This window comes from Microcebus murinus, chromosome 5 (assembly GCF_040939455.1).
Source record: "Microcebus murinus isolate Inina chromosome 5, M.murinus_Inina_mat1.0, whole genome shotgun sequence".
NCBI lineage: Eukaryota > Metazoa > Chordata > Mammalia > Primates > Cheirogaleidae > Microcebus > Microcebus murinus.
In genome coordinates, this window is record NC_134108.1 from 48,215,574 (window position 1) to 48,234,725 (window position 19,152).

The 19,152-nt window shown below is 37.2% G+C and overlaps 1 protein-coding gene across 3 annotated transcripts in view; it reads left to right on the forward strand.

Moving 5' to 3' along the window:
• CDK19 (cyclin dependent kinase 19) overlaps positions 1-19,152 on the forward strand; it is a 146,666-nt gene that overhangs the window by 40,783 nt on the left and 86,731 nt on the right. For all 3 annotated transcript variants that reach the window (XM_012753113.3, XM_012753114.3, XM_076003059.1), the window contains one exon: positions 6,757-6,832. In XM_012753113.3, the coding sequence (XP_012608567.1) occupies positions 6,757-6,832 (76 nt within the window). The remainder of the gene's footprint in view (positions 1-6,756; positions 6,833-19,152) is intronic.

A 19,152-nucleotide genomic window follows, 5' to 3' on the forward strand; every position in this document is an offset into this window, starting at 1 on the left:
CACCGTGCCCGGCCCTAAAATTTTATAATTTTAGAGCCTTTAAAATAGTAAGTGTTGGCCGGGCTCAGGGGCTCATGTCCGTAATCCTAGCACTCTGGGAGGCTGAGGTGGGTGGATCGTTTGAGCTCAGGAGTTCAAGACCAGCCTGAGCAATAGTGAGACCCTGTCTACTAAAAATAGAAAGCAATTAGCTGGACAACTAAAAATATATATATAGAAAAAATTAACTGGGCATGGTGGCTTATGCCTGTAGTCCCAGCTATTCAGGAGGCTGAGGCAGGAGGATCGCTTGAGCCCAGGAGTTTGAGGTTGCTGTGAGCTAGGCTGATGCCACAGCACTCTAGTCTGGGCAACAGAGTCAGACTATGTCTCAAAAAAAAAATAATAAATGTTTATCTGAATTGGAATTTTGAATGAAGGGAATGGTATAAAATAAGATCATTGGTTGGAGAAATTGATACACTGGTGAATCAGTTTATTAGAAAAGGGACTAAATAAAAGCAGTCTTTTTAAAGAATGAAAGCAAAGAAACTGTTGTTAGTTTTCTGTGTTCCAAGGGAATCCTGAACTTGAGTAAAGGATGACAGTACTGTATTTTGGTGATTTTAGAGATTGAATAGATGAAATATTTGGTAGATGAAGGCATAATGAGGATGCTAGTATTATTATTTGACATTATTCATTAGTAAGGGGAGTACAAAGTAATAGCAATACCTAATGTTAGAGATTTTAAATATTTCAGAATTATTTTAAAAGACTACTATCATTCAAACTAAAAACAATTCCCGATATTAAAAGTATATGGCACTGAACTATTTATGAATGAAATGGAAAGATCTCTGGGATTTGTTTCAGAATAATAAAAGCAGAGGCAATGGAAATAAGATTGGCTGTATGTTGATAATTGTGCGATGGATATATAGAATATTATTGTCATTTATTTATTTTTGAAAAGTTTCATGATATAACATTTTAAAATATGGTATTATATAATCAGGAAAACTATTTCCAAATAAGGAATCATTACTATTAGGGTAGCTGACTATTAGGCTCATGATATCAAATAATTCAGAATGATACCAGTATAAAAATAAATGATCTTTTTTGGTTTTTGTTATTCCATGTTGGTTTTTTTGTTATTTTTCTGTGATGTGGAAGCCTCCTTATCTGCTAAGCCAGATCATCATACAATAAAGGAAAGGGGTACCACATTGATTTATTCCGGCATTCTTCTTGAAGAAAAAATTTGTTCGCAAGACTCAGGTATCATATGGTTTGAAGAATGTCTTATTGGTAACACCTAGTTATAAAAACTGGTAATATTGTACCATTTTGGATACTGTATTTCTAATGATTTCATTATTTGTTTTCTCAAAGTTTGGAAAAGCAAACATAAAGGACAAATTGATAGAATTGTCTGTATTCTAAGGGATGTGAGAGAGAAGTGTCTCCAGAAATGTTTTTTCTCTCTCCCCTCCCCCCCAATTCCTCCTTTAAAATCACTATCACAGGTATCCTTTCCTTTCCTCCTGCCTTATTGTTACCCTTCTGTCATGAAGAATGTTGGAGTTAGAATTGGAAAATCTGGTGCCTCTAGCTGTTGGCCCAGTTTCTTCATTGTTAAAGTGAAGAGATTGTACAGGATTGTCTTAAGCCCCTTTCAGAGTTAACATTTTATTTTCCTAATCCAGGTTCTCACTTTCTCCTACTTCCATTACAATAGCCTCCTAATTGTTTTTCATGCCTTTAATCTCAGTCCTTTCTGTTGTTTTTTTTTTAAGTATAAGCTGCCATTGAAAATCCTTTCTAATAAGATAAACAATCATATGTAATTTTCATTGCCTTTAGAATAAAACCTTATGTTTCCACTCCCCATTTAGGTCATGCCATCATTTCTCTGTTTAATGGTGTTATCATTCACACAATTAGACAAAGTGAAAACTCTGTCCATCTTCAGAGTCATCTTCTCCTTCAGACATAGAATCAAATTGGTTTCTAAATTCTGTCAGTTCTGACTTAGAAGTGTCTTTTGAATCCATTATTTCTTCTCCTTTGCTACTATTCTAATCTGGCACTTCATCTTTTCTTATCTGGACATTTGATACAACCTACCAAATGTTTGCTCTGTCAACATTTTTTCCCTATAGTTACCACAGTTATCTTTCTGAGCAAGGATCTGTTATAATGTACCTTCTTTGTTCCAAAAACCTTTGACTCCTCACTGTTTACATATGAAATAGAAAACTTCTTTGTAGGATTCACATGGTCCCTTTCCTTTACTTCTCTAACCATATCACTTGCCTCTCATCATCACACACCTGGCTTTCCAGCCATACTGAATATCAGCCATTTCCTGAATATGCCTCTGTTATTTTTCTTATGCCATACTTCTATCTAGAATTCTCTGACCTTGTCCCTTCTCTGGGCAACACCTCCCTTAAAGGCCTAATTCATTGAGTTACCTTCCTTAAAACTCTGAAGAATTGTTAGTTGTTTTCTCTGTCTGCCTGTTGTGCATATCTCCTAGGGTGGGGAGTGTATCAGGGTTACTCATTTGTACTTTGTGCTCACTTAGAATCCCTTCCCGGGTGGATTGTGAAGTCTCTGATATCTAGGGTAGTCAGTCTCTAATTTTGTTCATCCCAGCGTTTGGCACAGTGTTGAGACAGGTAATATGTACTCAGTACTTGTTAATTGATATAAAATAATAAGGCTCTTCTGTTTTCACTAGAAACAAAAAAGGACTTTAATTCTATTAGTTTGAAGACTTTTCCTTCAGCCTTGCTTGAGCTTGAATTCCATCATGTTTTCTTAAAAGACACTTCTAAATGTTTTGTCTGCTATAGGTCCTTAGGATCAAATATGGCCCAGGGCTGGATATCTGGTAGTAGTATTAATAGGAGCCAAAGAGCCTTGGGCCGTTTTAATTATGACTGTAACAAATGGAGTTCTGAGGCTGAGTGTGGCGGCATATGCCTGTAATCCTAGCACTCTGAGAGGCTGACGTGGGAGGATTGCTTGAGCTCAGAAGCTCGAGACCAGCCTGAGCAAGAACAAGACCCTGTCTCTACCAAAAATAGAAATAATTAGCTGGGCATGGTCGTGTACACTGGTAGTCCCAGCTACTACTTGGAAGGCTGAGGCAGGAAGATGACTGGAGCCTGGGAGTTTGAGGTTGCAGTGAGCCACGATGATGCCACTGTACTCTACCTAGGTTGACAGAGTAAGACTCTGTCTCAAAAAAAAAAAGAACTTTTGAGAATATATTGCTTCAGATGAAAGGCCTAGTAGAATCATCTAATAGAATATAAATTCTATATTCTAGAATTTCCTAGAATATAGTGTCTCAGATGGAAGATCTAATAGAATCTACCAAATTTACTTTCTGTTTTGTCATTACATAATGTTCCCATTGAATAAATTGTTTTTCATTGTGACTGGTGAGAGTGAAGTTTACACAGTGTTGCTATACCTTATGGACATGTAGGAAAAATGTCTTTGTATTGAAAAATTCTGTATAGCATATTTGAAAAATTCTGTATAGCATATATCATGCTTATACTACAAATATATATATTTTAATTTTCCTGGATTTATTTAGTAAACTTTGATTATCTTCAATATGCTGTTGCTTCAAACATACTGTCTAATAAATGCTAAAGTATAGAAAGCAGATTCCCTAAAGGCTTTGTAATGGCTTTGTCTGCCTTTACGTTACATAGAAATGAAAGGAAATGAGTTTTAAGGAAGAACTAAGCTACCTTAAAAAAGCCGGCTATCATAACAGTGCAAGTCAGGTTCATTTGCTTTTCAGCCTTGTCATGTAAAAGAAGAAATTATATTTTTATGATACTTCATGTTATGTGTAGCTGAAATATCTAAGCTGTAGGGTATGAATTGCTACACCACTTGGAGGAACTCCTGGAGAGGGGCACTCCCATAGGATGAGAGCAATTAAGCATCCTTTCCCTAGGTGCCTAGTCATTGAAGTATTTCTGGGCATTGTGGTAAAGGATGCATCTTTAGTCTTTGTACTAAGGCACTGGCATCTGCCCAAAGATTGGCATTGACATAGTACAGTGCCAAGGAGTCCCATATGCCCTGTGGGACCTTGCCCCTTCTTCATATGGTGAACCTCAGAGATGCCACATCACTGCTTACCATCTGACAGTGCACAAAGAAAAACCGTAATGACATATGTACTTTCTTTCGTTCTCAGTTTAAACGTTGCAAATCTTAAAATTGCAGATTTTTGAGTACTTTATTAATTTAACAGATGGAAGTTATATTTAAACTTATTAAGTGAAATAATTACTGGGTTTATTCCATGTTCCTACCCATAAAACTCAGAGTAAAAGGCCCATGCTTCAGTCTGTTCTGCTCAAGCTTTCAAATTCCTTTGACAGCCTTGATGTGAAATTCAAAAGCCATTAATTTGATGTGTTAATTTTGCACTTTTTGACTTACTGCAAAGATCTTATAGTTTCCATAGCAACGATAACATATCCAGATTGTATAATATTCTTTACAGTATTAAAAATAAAACTATGCAATTACATGAGCTTCTGGAGTGCTTCATTTAGGGGAACTAGGGATTGAAATATTTCTGTTGAAAAAAATTATGGTTTCATGTGAGAAATTTTTCAGAAAGCTTTTATGATTTTGTTTTAAGAATTTACTAAAACTTATTTATTTAGCAGTAGATATCTGGTGGTTAATTTAATTATTAAATGTATAAAATTTACATTGTGAGCATTGTGTTGGAGCATCTTAGGCACATGTGCTCTCATTCCTTCCGTTACCCACACATACATTTAAGGTAGAGGGGGCCATTTGGCTTTAATTACATTCAGTCACTTGCTGCTTGTGGCTTCTGAGTGGTCTGGAAAACGTCTAGTTTTATGTTTGGGAGGAAGCAGGATGGATGAAAAGGGAAAAAAATGATCACTTAAATTTTTCCCTATTTTTTTTACTTTGTTCTTTAAAATATGCCTAAACTATCACTTTGAAAATACTTAAGATTGTTTTAGCAGGATTTTCAGAGTGTCAAATTATTTTGTTGTTTTTTTTTTCTTTTTCCTCCTAATTCTAATTTAAAAGGCAATAATATAACAGTAGCACTAAAGTTAGTTAATGTAACTTTCTATATAGTATAATTTGTGTGTTTCTAATGACCCTCAAGGCCATCATTTTAATAATTGCTTTGCAGTCTATCCTGTTGACATATCTAGTATGTTTTCTGTTTATCAAAATGCTGCTTAATTATTTCCTGAATGCCATGTATTGGAAGAAACATGGATATAATTTTCAAACTGATTGTGGGAGAAAGTAACCATAACTCAGGTATTTGCTCCAATCATAGATAAGTGTGAAAATCTTCAAAAGGCATGTAAAAATGATGTTTTAAAATGCACATTATGGGCCGGGCGCGGTGGCTCACGCCTGTAATCCTAGCTCTTGGGAGGCCGAGGCGGGCGGATTGCTCAAGGTCAGGAGTTCAAAACCAGCCTGAGCAAGAGCGAGACCCTGTCTCTACTATAAATAGAAAGAAATTAATTGGCCAACTGATATATATATAAAAAAAAATTAGCCGGGCATGGTGGCACATGCCTGTAGTCCCAGCTACTCGGGAGGCTGAGGCAGAAGGATCGCTTGAGCCCAGGAGTTTGAGGTTGCTGTGAGCTAGGCTGATGCCACGGCACTCACTCTAGCCTGGACAACAAAGCGAGACTCTGTCTCAAAAAAAAAAAAAATGCACATTATGAATAACATCTTAAACTACTTTATCTGTTAATAACCACAGGATGGGGAAAATGAAGAATAGCTATAAAAAAAAACTTGGAGGGCATGGATTATACCCCTGTTTTAAGTACAAGCCACAATGTGAACCACATTTATGGCATTCAGCTGGGGCCTTTGTGTGGCTGGTTCTGGTGTCAGTACTCTGAGGATACTCTCTGTGATGCGCTAGCCACTCATCTGATAACTATTAATATTTTTATACGATATACCACCATTATTGAACTCCTGTCTTCTCTTGGTTAAGCACCCTGGTACCTATTGGGATTTCCTAGAATTCCTAATCCTGTATCTATTGTTTGGAAAATCCCCTCTAACTACCGGGTTTCTCCTAGAGTTCCTGAGAATGTGTTGGTGGTGGCTTGAATTTTGAAATCTTTTAAAGGCTTTTTTTTTTTTTTGTCCTGGTCATTCATCCAGTTTTAAAGGCTTTTGATTGAGGTCCTGGGGCTTTTGAATGTCCCCATCCTAGGTGAGAACCAGAGCATTTTAGTGGGTTCTCATCCTTATAAATGCTTCTTATACAATGAAATTACTTTAAATGCTTCTGGGAGTTTATGTCTGTCAGTTATTTTTGTAGTGAATGTTTATAACAGAATGCTTTCATAGACTCCAGATAATTAAGACAGGAGTGGAATTATCTTGCAATATGTTTGAGTTTATATTTATGCTTGTTTATTCTTTGAAACTAGTGCTGTGTTTAGTATCCTGTTCTGTTTCAATTTTGAATTTTTTGTTTTGGCTCTGTCTGGTGTTTTCATTGTGACATGAATTTCTTTTGGTATTTCATATTTCTCTAGTTGAAATATTATCAAAAATAATAAGCAATATGTGGCATAGTGACAGTATTTACATATCACTGAGAAATTAAGTGTGTTTCCATTGTTTTTAAAGTTATAAATTTGAATTTGAAAGTAATATGTGGAAAAATAAAAATATTTTTTTGTTTATGTGCAGAAAAGATGAAAAGGAATATGCATTGAAGCAAATTGAAGGCACAGGAATATCCATGTCGGCTTGTAGAGAGATTGCAGTAAGTGGATATAAATACAGTTATTTACTTTATTATTGATATTGGGCAATTATTTATTTTATATTAAAAGACTTTCATTAATGTACATAATGCATGGTTATTTCCCATATGTTAGTTAGTTTAAGTAGAATGAGAAAATCTGTACAAACTTTAATTACTTGAAAGTCATCTTTGAACATTCTGTTAATATTTAAGATCTATAATCTTAGAAATACTGAAATGATTTGATTAATTAAAATTATGGAATATGCTTAATTATTTTAATTAATGTTTATATTTCTGTAATTTTAAGGCTGATATATATCTTTATAGAGAAAGGGGTCATATTATTAAATCTTAACATTTTAAATACTTTTAGTGAAAAATACAATTTAGTGATAGATTCTGTTAGTTCCCAGAAAAATAAGACCATCATAGTAATAAGATAATCTTTTAAAGAAAGATAATTTCAGCCAGGCATAGTGGCTCACACCTATAATCAGAGCACTTTGGAAGCCTGAGGTGGGAGAATTGTTTGAGATCTGCAGTTCAAGACCAGCCTGGGCCAACATAGAGGGACCTTGTCTCTACAAAACATAGAAAAATTAGCTGGGTGTCATGGTACATCCCACCTGAGCTACTCTGGAGGCTGAGCAACTGAGGCAGGAGGATTGCTTCAGCCCAGCAAGGAGTTTGAGGTTGCAGAGAGCTATGATGAGTCCACTGTACTCCAGCCCTGGCAACAGAGCCAGACACTGTCTTAAAAAAATAAAAAACAAATAAATGAGAAAGCAAGCTAGTTTCTTTTTTTTAGTTGTTATATAACACACCAGTACATTTAATAAATGATTGTTCATAAGAATATGAAACATTTACTAAGTGTTTACTAGGTATCAAGCTTACTAAGTGCTTTCAAGTATTCACTTAAATTTCCCAATAATCCTCTGAAACAAGTACTCACAATATCCTTATTTTACAGATCAGAAAACAGAGGCAAAACCATAATTATGGCTTAGAAGGCTTACTCTTTTTTTTTTTTAAGAGACAGGGTCTCATTTTGTCAGCCAGGCTAGAGTGCAGTGGCACTATCACAGCTCACTGCAACTTTGAACTCTTTTGCTCAAACAATCCTTCTGCCTTAGCCTCCCAAGTAGCTGGGACTACAGGTGCATGCCACTACACCTGGCTAATTTTTAAACTTTTTGTAGAGAGAGTATCTTGCCTTGTTGCTCAGGCTGGTCTTGAATTCCTGGCCTCAAGCAATTCTTCTGTTTTAGCCTCCCAGACTGCTGGGATTATAGGTGTAAGCCACTGCGCCCAGCCAGAAGGCTTACTCTTATATTATCTTATTTTAGTTCTTCAGTAAATTGATAATTAGGGCTTTGTCATGATATCACATCTATTAGGGATTTCTCTCTAAATTGCTAGATATTTATTTAAATCATTGTTATTTAACAATTATTAAATAATTGTTTATGTTGTTCATATACATTAGGGATTTCTGTCACTAATTTAATAGCTATTGTGTATGTTGCCCTCAGTTCCATGGTCTGCTTCACTCATATGGAAACACACCTTCATCACTTTTAGTCATAAGAAAAAGTATGGAGGCTGGGCGCAGTGGCTCACGCCTGTAATCCTAACTCTCTGGGAGGCTGAGGCGAGAGGATTGCTCAAGGTCAGGAGTTTGAAACCAGCCTGAGCAAGAGTGAGACCCCGTCTCTACTATAAATAGAAAGAAATTAATTGGCCAACTAATATATATAGAAAAAATGAGCCGGGCATGATGGCGCATGCCTGTAGTCCCAGCTACTCAGGAGGCTGAGGCAGAAGGATCGCTCGAGCCCAGGAGTTTGAGGTTGCTGTGAGCTAGGCTGATGCCATGGCACTCCCTCTAGCCTGGGCAACAAAGCGAGACTCTGTCTCAAAAAAAAAAAAAAAATATGGCACACACACATGTGGCAGAAGTTGTAGACCTGGATATCTGTCTGTCTTAGTGGCTAAGTTAGTGATGAGTCCCAGTTTCCTTATATGTGAAATAAGGGAGCTATTAGGTCCCTTCTTCTCATAAGTTCTTTGATTCCAGAATGGGAGCTTCTCCCTGAACTGTGTATACTCTAAAGGTCAGAGTCCTTATCTTTTTATTCCTAGTTCCTCGAACAATGCCTGACATATAGCAAGTGCCCCATAAGTGTTTCTTGAATAAATAACTGAATGAATAGAATTAAAAAGTTCTACTAGTGGTCCATGAGTTTAAGTTTGCTTTAGGATATAAAATTATTATTTGAGAAATTTCAATTTGAGGGTGTTCCATTAATTATAAAGTGGTGTTTATAATGCCTTACCAGAATAAGTATTTGATAAGTGATTTTTAGCTTCTTAGAATTCTTTTTTTTTTTTTTTTTTTTGACGTGTGTCTTCTTAGAATTCTTTTTTTTTTTTTTTTTTTTTTTGAGACAAAGTCTCACTTTGTTGCCCAGGCTAGAGTGAGTGCCATGGCGTCAGCCTAGCTCACAGCAACCTCAAACTCCTGGGCTCAAGCGAGCCTCCTGCCTCAGCCTCCTGAGTAGCTGGGACTACAGGCATGTGCCACCATGCCCGGCTAATTTTTTTTAATATGTATATATATATTTAGTTAGCCAATTAATTTCTTTCTATTTATAGTGGAGACGGGGTCTCGCTCTTGCTCAGGCTGATTTCGAACTCCTGACCTCGAGCAATCCACCTGCCTCGGGCTCCCAGTGTGCTAGGATTATAGGCTTGAGCCACTGTGCCCAGCCTAGAATTCTTATACATTATTATATCAACCAATATAAATATCATTGGTGTGCTGTTTTGCCATCTGAGAGTACCATAATTTACAATAGCATTTTTCAGCCTTACCTTCTGTGAGTTAATTCGGTAAATAGCTGATATTTAAGGTATTGATTAATAGGAAATGGGAACCCAATTGTAGATGTCCTTCTTGAAACAGAGACACGTCTATGTGCTGAGGAATCCGTGTGTGTGTGTGTGTGTGTATCTTTATGTATATTTGGAGTGTGATGGAAAAACTTACCTCTTAATGTCAGAGACAGCCTTTTTGTTTTTACTGAGATTTTTGCCTTTTAGAACTTTAGAAGGTGTGCAGTTTCTAGATTGAATAGTATTTTATTGCTGCCCTAACTACTTAGCCCAAATATGATAAGGATTTTGCCATGAGTTTAGCATGGATATTATTGCACAATGGCTATATATGTATAACTTACACATTAAGCCTACTAATACAGTTTTATAATTATTGTTTTATGCATTTGTTCTTTAAATCATATAGAAGAAAAGAGTTACAAGCAAAAAATACATGTATGCCATTGTTTTCTGTTTACCTATGTCATTACCCTTATAAGTGTTCTTTATATTTTGTGTGGATTTGAGTTACTATCTAGAGTCCTTTCATTTTAGCTGAAAGTTTTTCTTTAGTACTTTTTTGTAGAGAATGTGTACTAGTAATGAATTCTCTCAATTTTTGTATCTGGGAATGTCTTAATTTTTTCTTTTTTCTATCTTTACCCACCTCTCCTTCATTTTTGTTGAATAGTTTTGCTGGATATAGAATTCTTGGTTGTTAAGGGGGGGAGGGGCATGGACAATATATGTAACCTTAACAATTGTACACCCATAATACGCTAAAATAAAAAAATAAAAAGAATTCTTGGTTGATAGTCTTTTGCTTTCACATTTTTGACTATGTCATCCCATTGTATTCTGGCCTCCATGGTTTTTGATAAGAAATCAACTGTTAATCTTGAGAATCCATTATAACATTAGGTTTTTTTTTCTTCTCTTGCTGATTTCAAGATTCTCTTTTTGTTGTCAGCTTTGACAATTTGACTATGATGTGTCTAGATGTAGATCTCTTTGAGTTATCTTGGAGTGTGTTGAGGTTCTTGGATGTGTAGATTAATTTTTTTTTTTTTTGAGACAGGGTCTCGCTCTGTCTCCTGGGCTAGAGTGCAGTGGCATCACCATAGCTCACTGCAACCTTTAACTCCAGGGTTTGAGCCATCCTCCTGCCTCAACCTCCCAAGTAGCTGGGAGTAGAGGCATACACCACCATGGCTGACTAATTTTTCTAGTTTTTGTAGAGGCGGAGTCTTGCTCTTTAGGCTAGTGTCTAACTTCTGGCCTCAACTGATCTTCCCACCTTGGCCTCCCAAAGTACTGGGTTATAGGTATGAACTACTGTCCCTAGTCCAGTTAATGTTTTTCATCAAATTTGGGAAGTTTTCAGCCATCTTTTCTTTAGATAATCTTTCTGTCCCTTTTTTTCTTATCCTCCTGGTATTCCCATTATGCATTATAGGCTTGATGGTCTGTCTCTGAGGCTCTGTTCATTTTTCCTCATTTCTTTTTTGTTGCTCAGACTAGATATGCTCAATTGTCTATCTGCAAGTTTGCCTATCGTTTCTTCTGCCAGCTCAAATGTGCTACTGAGCCCCTCTAGTGAAATTTTCATTTTAGTTCTTGTTTGTTTAGTTTTGCTGGTGGGTGTGGTGAAAGGACAGAGAGTGCAAGGGAGTTAAGAGCCAGAGAAGTGGAGAGGGACTGATAGATTGGGGAGAATGGAGATAGCACCATAAATTAGAGTAGATAAAGCTTGTTCTTTGTCTTCTTTCTTCTATATGCAATAATACCATCTAACTCCTAATATTTTCTAGCTCATATAGGTGCATGTAGGCAAGAGGCTTTTGATGTAGAGACCATTAGGAAGGAACATTTTTACTTGTTACTCCAAAATGGTGGGGCTGTGACTGCAGAGGAGCTTCTGGGGGCAAGGGTGGATGCTGGGAAAAGACGTCAAAGAACTTGTAGGCATGGGATGAACTTGGAAGAATGTGTACAGAAAGGGAAGAAGTTTAAGAACTAAAATGTATTACCACAATTATTATTAAGAGAGAATGTCATATTACATTTTATTTCATTTGAACCTTATTGGCCAAAGATGAATTATAACCTCATATCTTTGTACAGTGCTTTATAGTTTCAGTATGCCTTAACAGGGAGTAATTTTGGGTGATTAACATATCAGGAACATGTGAACATCAGCATTTTAGGCTGGGATTACAGGGAAATTCTATTATAAAATCTATTATTTTGTGGCCTGTTCTAGTTTGGAAATGTAGTAAATACCATTAATTCAGGTCCCATTAGTTTGTTTTGTCATTATGAAATTAAAATATGCTCGTGATAAAATTCTCAGACAAGTTAGAAAAAGGATGGTAAAAGCATCTGTATGCCAACCCTTAGAAATAATCATTATTAATACTTTGTGTATATTTTTCTCAACCTTTTTCTTTGCAAAAATACAGAGAATTTTTTCCCCACAAGAGTGGAGAGTCCATTAATTTTTTATAAAATATAATTTGATTTGGAGTATTACAAAGGTAAATTTCAACTATCAAAATAAGTTGGTCTTGGCTTGAAGTGCTCTTGGTAAAAACAAAAAGAAAAAAATAAGTTGATAGAACATTTATTAATCATTCTAGGTTCTGTGGGATATAAAAAAGAGTATAAGATATTTCTCCTAAATACTTCTAAAAAAATTGAGGTGTTTCCAAATGAAGGGAAGAGAAGCTGAAAGGAAAATTAGTCAAGGGAAATAGGGCTGAGGGATAGGTTGAGGAGGTGTCTTAGTCTGGGCCACTATAACAAAATACCATATCCTGGGTAGCTTATAATCACCTACTTCTGACTGTTCTGGAGGCTGGGGAGCCCAGTATCAAGGCACTGGCAGATCAGGTGTCTGGACGGCCATCTTCTCCCTGTGCCTTCACATGGTGGGAAGGGCAATGATCTCTCTCAGTTCCCTTTCAAAGGCAACCAATCCCATTCATGAAGGTTCTGTCCTCATGACCTCATCACCTCCCAGAGGCCCTACCTCCTGATATCATCACTTTGGGGGTTAGGATTTCAACCTTATGTCTTAAGTATTTCTTTTCCTCTGTTCCCAGCATGGCGGTGGAGCAGGCTGCTATGTAAACTTCCCTGGGATGCCTAGAACTTTCCTCTTGGCATAGATGAATAAACCTTTGCTTTTTAAAATTTATGAAATGGAATTGATTGAATGTATGTTTGCTGAGGATTCCCTCGAGAAAAACTTTAAAATGCTCATGAGCAAGGCTCCAATTCTCATTAATTTATTTATGTCAACCTTAAAACTGTTTTGTTAAATTTCATGTATTGAAAGTTGAGAAATATCTCTTTAGTCTCATTAAGCTAATTTAATTATATCATCTCAGTTGCTTTTATGTTTCACTTCATGCAAGTTTCTTTTTAAATATGTATGTAATGTTAGGAAAGTACAGATTAGTAGAAATGGATGTGTAAATCAGGTATTTTACCCTTTTATGAAAGGGACAAAATCGAAGTATAGTATTAAGATTTTTGTGAAAACCACTAAAAGTAGAAAAGTAGTTTTTTTTGAAGTAGACTTTTAACACGATGTTCTGTAATGATTATTTTTTTTTATTTTATTTTTTTTTTTTGAGACAGAGTCTCGCTTTGTTGCCCAGGCTAGAGTGAGTGCCGTGGCGTCAGCCTAGCTCACAGCAACCTCAAACTCCTGGGCTCGAGCGATCCTTCTGCCTCAGCCTCCCTGGTAGCTGGGACTACAGGCATGCGCCACCATGCCCGGCTAATTTTTTATATATATATCAGTTGGCCAATTGATTTCTTTCTATTTATAGTAGAGACGGGGTCTCGCTCTTGCTCAGGCTGGTTTTGAACTCCTGACCTTGAGCAATCCGCCCGCCTCGGCCTCCCAAGAGCTAGGATTACAGGCGTGAGCCACAGCGCCCGGCCTGTAATGATTATTTTCTTAAAAATATTGGCATGATTTTTAAGAGGCTATAATTAAATAAATTATATATGAAATTGCCTTTGAGCAAGATCTTTTTTTGTGTGTGCGATCCTTGTGTTCTCCTTCATAACAAACAAAAATTTTACTTTTGTGATTGAAGATTCAGTATAGATTTTTCCTTATTAAAATGTGTTTTTTCTTCTAATATATGGTGATAGTTAATATTTTTCTCAAATATATATTTAGCTTGGCAAAATAAATAATATTTCTGCTAACTCCTATGATTAAAAGTGAAGTCTTTTAAGAGTTTGAGAATGGAGTTTGCTATGAAGATTCTGGGAAACTGATGCAGAGTCAGTGTATGGGAAGGAACCACACTGTAGCAATTATCATTTCTATTTGAGAGAGAAAAGGGACAAGGAGCCAGCCAGCAAACAAACTCTTCAGTCCTTTGGTATATTTGTCTGCATCACTATATCTGTTAGCTCATCAGTCTCTTGAAAGTTATGTGTATGTGCGTGCATGTACACCTTTTGGAATATATTTCAAGCTACTTTATGTTTCCTATGAGAAAACTAAGTGATAAATCTTTGTATTGTCAAAAGGTGACTTAAACACCTATTGTTGCCAGCGGTAGAAAAGAAGTAGCTGGGGTTCTGGGGTTTTACGTAAAGGTGACAGAGGGAGAAGAAACAGTTTGAAAAGAGATACTGGCTTTGCTCACTAGTTCCTTATGTGTGAGTGCCTGTGCGTGTGTGTGTGTGTGTGTGCGTGTGTGTGTGTGTGTGTGTGTGTGTATGTGTGATGGTGAAGGAAGATGGGATGATGTGGTGACAGAAGTCAAACTTTTCCACTTCCCCCAGTCTAGGAAACTAGACTAGTTGGCTGTTAGTAGCACCTTTAGGTACTTGTGATAGCTGCAACTCCTTTCCTACTGTGAAGAACCTGATTGGTTATGATTGAAGAATTGGCTTTCTGCTATGTCATTATCCCTCCCTCCTAGGTACATCAGTGGAGTTATTTTAGTTTTCCTAAAAATATAAAAATTATCAACATCATATTCCTCCTCTAAGCAATTAAATTTAATTGGCTATTCTCTATTTTTAGTATTGTTTATTTTTCTTTTGAATAATATTGAAGCAAAATTGTGCTAGTGATATAGATACAGAGTAAAGGATTAAAAATAAATCTGATACTGGCATGTGAAGGGCTTGGCTCAGAGCCTGAACATAAATGTGCGATAAATAGTGGTAGTAGTCATTGTTATTGGTGACAACTTTTCATACTTAAACTCTAATCAAAGAAAATACATTTTTTAGCTGAAATTGTTTTCACTGTGGTCAAAGTAAATTATTTTTTAGACTATACATTTAATCTTAAAATGTGTTCTTACAGAAGATACCAAAGTATAAAATTTAAAAAATTTTTTTAAATTTTCATTTTTTAGAGATAGGGTCTTGTTATGTTGCCCAGACTAGTCTCAAACTCCTGCCTTTAGGCAATTCTCCCACCTCAGTCTCCCAAAGTGCAAAATTTAATATAAAGTTGGTAATTCTAGATTCAAAACGAGAGATTGAAGTGGTAAAACAAAATCTTTTTTTTTAAAAAAGCATGACTTTAGCCAGGGATGGTGGCTTGTGCCTTTAATCCCAGCTACTTGAGAGGCTGAGGCAGAAGGATCACTTGAGCCCAGGAGTTTGAGACCAGCGTGGGCAACATAGTGAGAGCTTGATTGTAAAATGGGAAAGAACTTGGACTTTGGATTTAAGTAGGCTTGAGATTGTATCTGGACTCTACCATTACTCCTGTATATTTTGGGCAAGTTACTATTAGTTTTAGGACCCAATTTCTTTTTTTTCCAGAGGTTTCTAACACATTTTATTTTATAGACCATTGGTCTGTAGCTTTTGAGGACTAACATCTATATAAATTCCTATAAAATGTCCACTTAATTACAGTTCTGCAGCAGCCTCTTCTGTGCTGTACACCATGCTTATGGCTTGAGTTCCAGGTGCACATGCATAAAGGCTGCCCATTGGTTCCTGAGGGAGGAGGAAGCATCCACGTGAACGCCTCTTCCAGAGAGTTTCATCTTCCCAGTGGTGGTTTCGTCTGGCAAGAAATTGATTGGTTTACACCGTGGCTTTGGTGCCTGTAAGCAGGAAGCATTCAGAAACTTGAAAGATATGGTGCTTTTTCTCTTATGAAGACAAGCACTTGAGTATTCAGTGCCTTTGTGCTTAATGACAGGAATCTCTCCTAACTGTTTAGTAGGTTAAAATATAAGAAAGCCTCTGGTTTTAACAAACACAGATAACACCTCTTTAGATTACCTGTTTATTCTAGAACTACAAAATTTAATTCAAGAAAATATAGGTCCCAGGAAAAACTTGAAAGTTTTATAAAACTAAAATCTAGTTTCCCCATTAAATTGTACTTTAGGCAAAATCCTCCCAGTGCTTCTAAAATGAAAGGGGCATCTGATTATATAAGAGCAATTTAAAAAATTAATTATTGGCCGGGTGTGGTGGCTCATGCCTGTAATCCTAGCACTCTGGGAGGCCAAGGCGGGCGGATTGCTCAAGGTCAGGAGCTCGAAATCAGCCTGCGCAAGAGTGAGACCCCGTCTCTACTCTAAATAGAAAGAAATTAATTGGCCAACTAATAGATATAGATAAAAATTAGCCGGGCATGGTGGCACATGCCTGTAGTCCCAGCTACTCGGGAGGCTGAGGCAGTAGGATTGCTTGAGCCCAGGAGTTTGAGGTTGCTGTGAGCTAGGCTGATGCCACGGCAATCACACTCTAGCCGGGGCAACAAAGCAAGACTCTGTCTCAAAAATAAAATAAAATAAAATAAAAAAATAAAAAATTAAATATTTATTTGAATAACAAGTTTAGGTTCAAGCTGCAATGTTGGCAATGCAGATTTTTAACATAGATCACAAAAATTGTGCACAAAAAAGTATTGGTACAAAGGACAAAATAATGCTAAGAATTAGGCTAAATAGCTGCTGACTTTAAGAAAACAAAAAGCCTGAAATCACTATACAAAATATAAAATGTATTAAACACTACCATCCACAGAACAGTATTTTCTTTTTGAGACAGAGTTTTGCTTTGTTCCTCGGGCTAGAGTTCTGTGGCATCAGCCTAGTTCACAGCGACCTCAAACTTCTGGGCTCAAGCCATCCTCCTGCCTCAGCCTCCTGAGGAGCTGGGACTACAGGTGCATGCCACCATGCCTGGCTAATTTTTTCTGTTTTTAGTAGAGACAAGGTCTCGCTAGCTCAGGCTGGTCTCGAACTCCTGAGCCTAATTTATCCTCCTGCCTCGGCTTCCCAGGGTGCTGAGGATTACAGGCATGAGCCATCGTGCCTGGCCTCAGAATAGTCTTTATTATTGATTATATTTGAAAATTATTTGCCTAGTTAATTGCATTGTAAATGAATATTATACATGAGCTCCGTTTTGGAAGGCAATTTCTTGTTGCACTATAGAACATCTAGTTACGTTGTAAAAAGTATGCTTTTTTTGCTGTCAAAGAAAATAGTTGATGATATTACTGTAAATATCAGGAAGGCTACAAAAAAAAATGAGATTTGTCTTTAATTTTCAAAGGGCTTCCCATGCAGAGTAAAGCACTTGCCTTGTTGAATTGAATGCACTACTGGAGAATGTCCTGGGCCAGGACCTGTTTTCTAGGTAGCTATAGAGATGGAGATTTTAAAGAGGAATCAGGTATGTCTTGATTTGCTTGTAGGGCTGGCCATTGCCAAGGAAGCAGGCCATGGAGCAGTTCACAGGTTGCCCAGATTCTCAGAATCCATGAGCCTTTCTTTCCTTGCTAATGTTCCAGGTCATTCTCTGCTCCACCCTATAACCTGAATATCAGCTGAATCTCATGAAATGTTTTGACAAAGCACCTATTTCCAAATATGTTCTGGAATCTTCTAAGTTCTCAGGAGGGAGTGGTTGCCTATGAGAGCAGAGTCTGACTCTTGCATCTTAGTGCTATATACCACATCTAAACTCCTGGGTTATAATATGGATAAGCTCTACTTTTATTCTAGTTTGTTCTTCAGACTACTTATTGTGGTATATTGGGGTTTGGAATTAAATACCTTTCTCAGTCTATGCAGTCACTTTTTTTCTTTTTTGACCTAAAGGAAGTATTAATCCCATAAACCAACTACCAATATAATTTATCTAATTTCTGTGACTCTTAGTTTCTTTGTGTCTAAAATGAATAGTGCCTGACCTCACAGAATTGTCCCAAGGATAAATTAAAGCCAGCCAACCTTTGTCTCATAATCAGTTCTCAGTGACGGTTAGCTTTTTTCCCTTCTTTTTTTTTTTTGAGACAGAGTCTCACTCTGTTGCCCCGGCTTGAGTGCTGTGGAATCTGCCTACCTCACAGCAACCTCAAACTCCTGGGCTCAAGCAATCCTTCTGCCTCAGTCTCCTGAGTAGCTGGAGCTACAGGCATGCACCACCATGCCTGGCTAATTTTTGTTTTTATATTCTTTTTTTTTTTTTTTTTTTTGAGATAGAGTCTCGCTTTGTTGTCCAGGCTAGAGTGAGTGCTGTGGCGTCAGCCTAGCTCACAGCAACCTCAAACTCCTGGGCTCGAGCGATCCTTCTGCCTTAGCCTCCTGAGTAGCTGGGACTACAGGCATGCGCCACCATGCCCGGCTAATTTTTCTTTATATATATATCAGTTGGCCAATTAATTTCTTTCTATTTATAGTAGAGACGGGGTCTCGCTCTTGCTCAGGCTGGTTTTGAACTCCTGACCTCGAGCAATCCGCCCACCTTGGCCTCTCAGAGAGCTAGGATTACAGCGCCCGGCCTTTTTTTTTTTTTTTTTTTTTTTTTTACTTTTACTTTTACTTTTACTTTTTCCTCTATATTTTTCCTGGACTGCAGTTCTTAATTTTTTCTATATTTGGTAGAGATGGTTCAAGACCACTCTTGCTCAGGCTGGTCTTGAACTCCTGAGCTCAAACAGTCCACCCGCCTCGGCCTCTCAGAGTGCTAGGATTACAGGCGTGAGCCACTGAGCCCAGCCAGTTTTTTTCCTTTCTCTAGTTTGTTTGTAAGATGGAAAGGTAAGTTTTAGGTGGCCCTAGCTTATAGCAAACATGGGTCAGAATAGAAATTGTCTTATTCAGTCAGTGGGGATTGACAGCTAGGAGTTTGCCTGGAAGGAAAGGAGGAGATAATGAGAGAGCTAAGGCAGGCTGGGGGACCTGGGAGGCAGCTGGTGGGGTTTCAGGTATAATCAGGTAAATGAGGAATGGAGCTGCTTGGCTAGTGAGTAACTATCTTAAGTCAGTGGACAGAGCTAGTGGACAGGGTAATTGAAAGTGGAGTACTGGTAATATAAAATATACAAAATAAAGACTAGAGGGCCTGGTGCTTTAAAGGAATGGAAAAATGGAATAAGTCTAATATGGTTGAGAAGAAGAGTTGAGGGTAGAAAGGTTAAAACATTAGGCTGG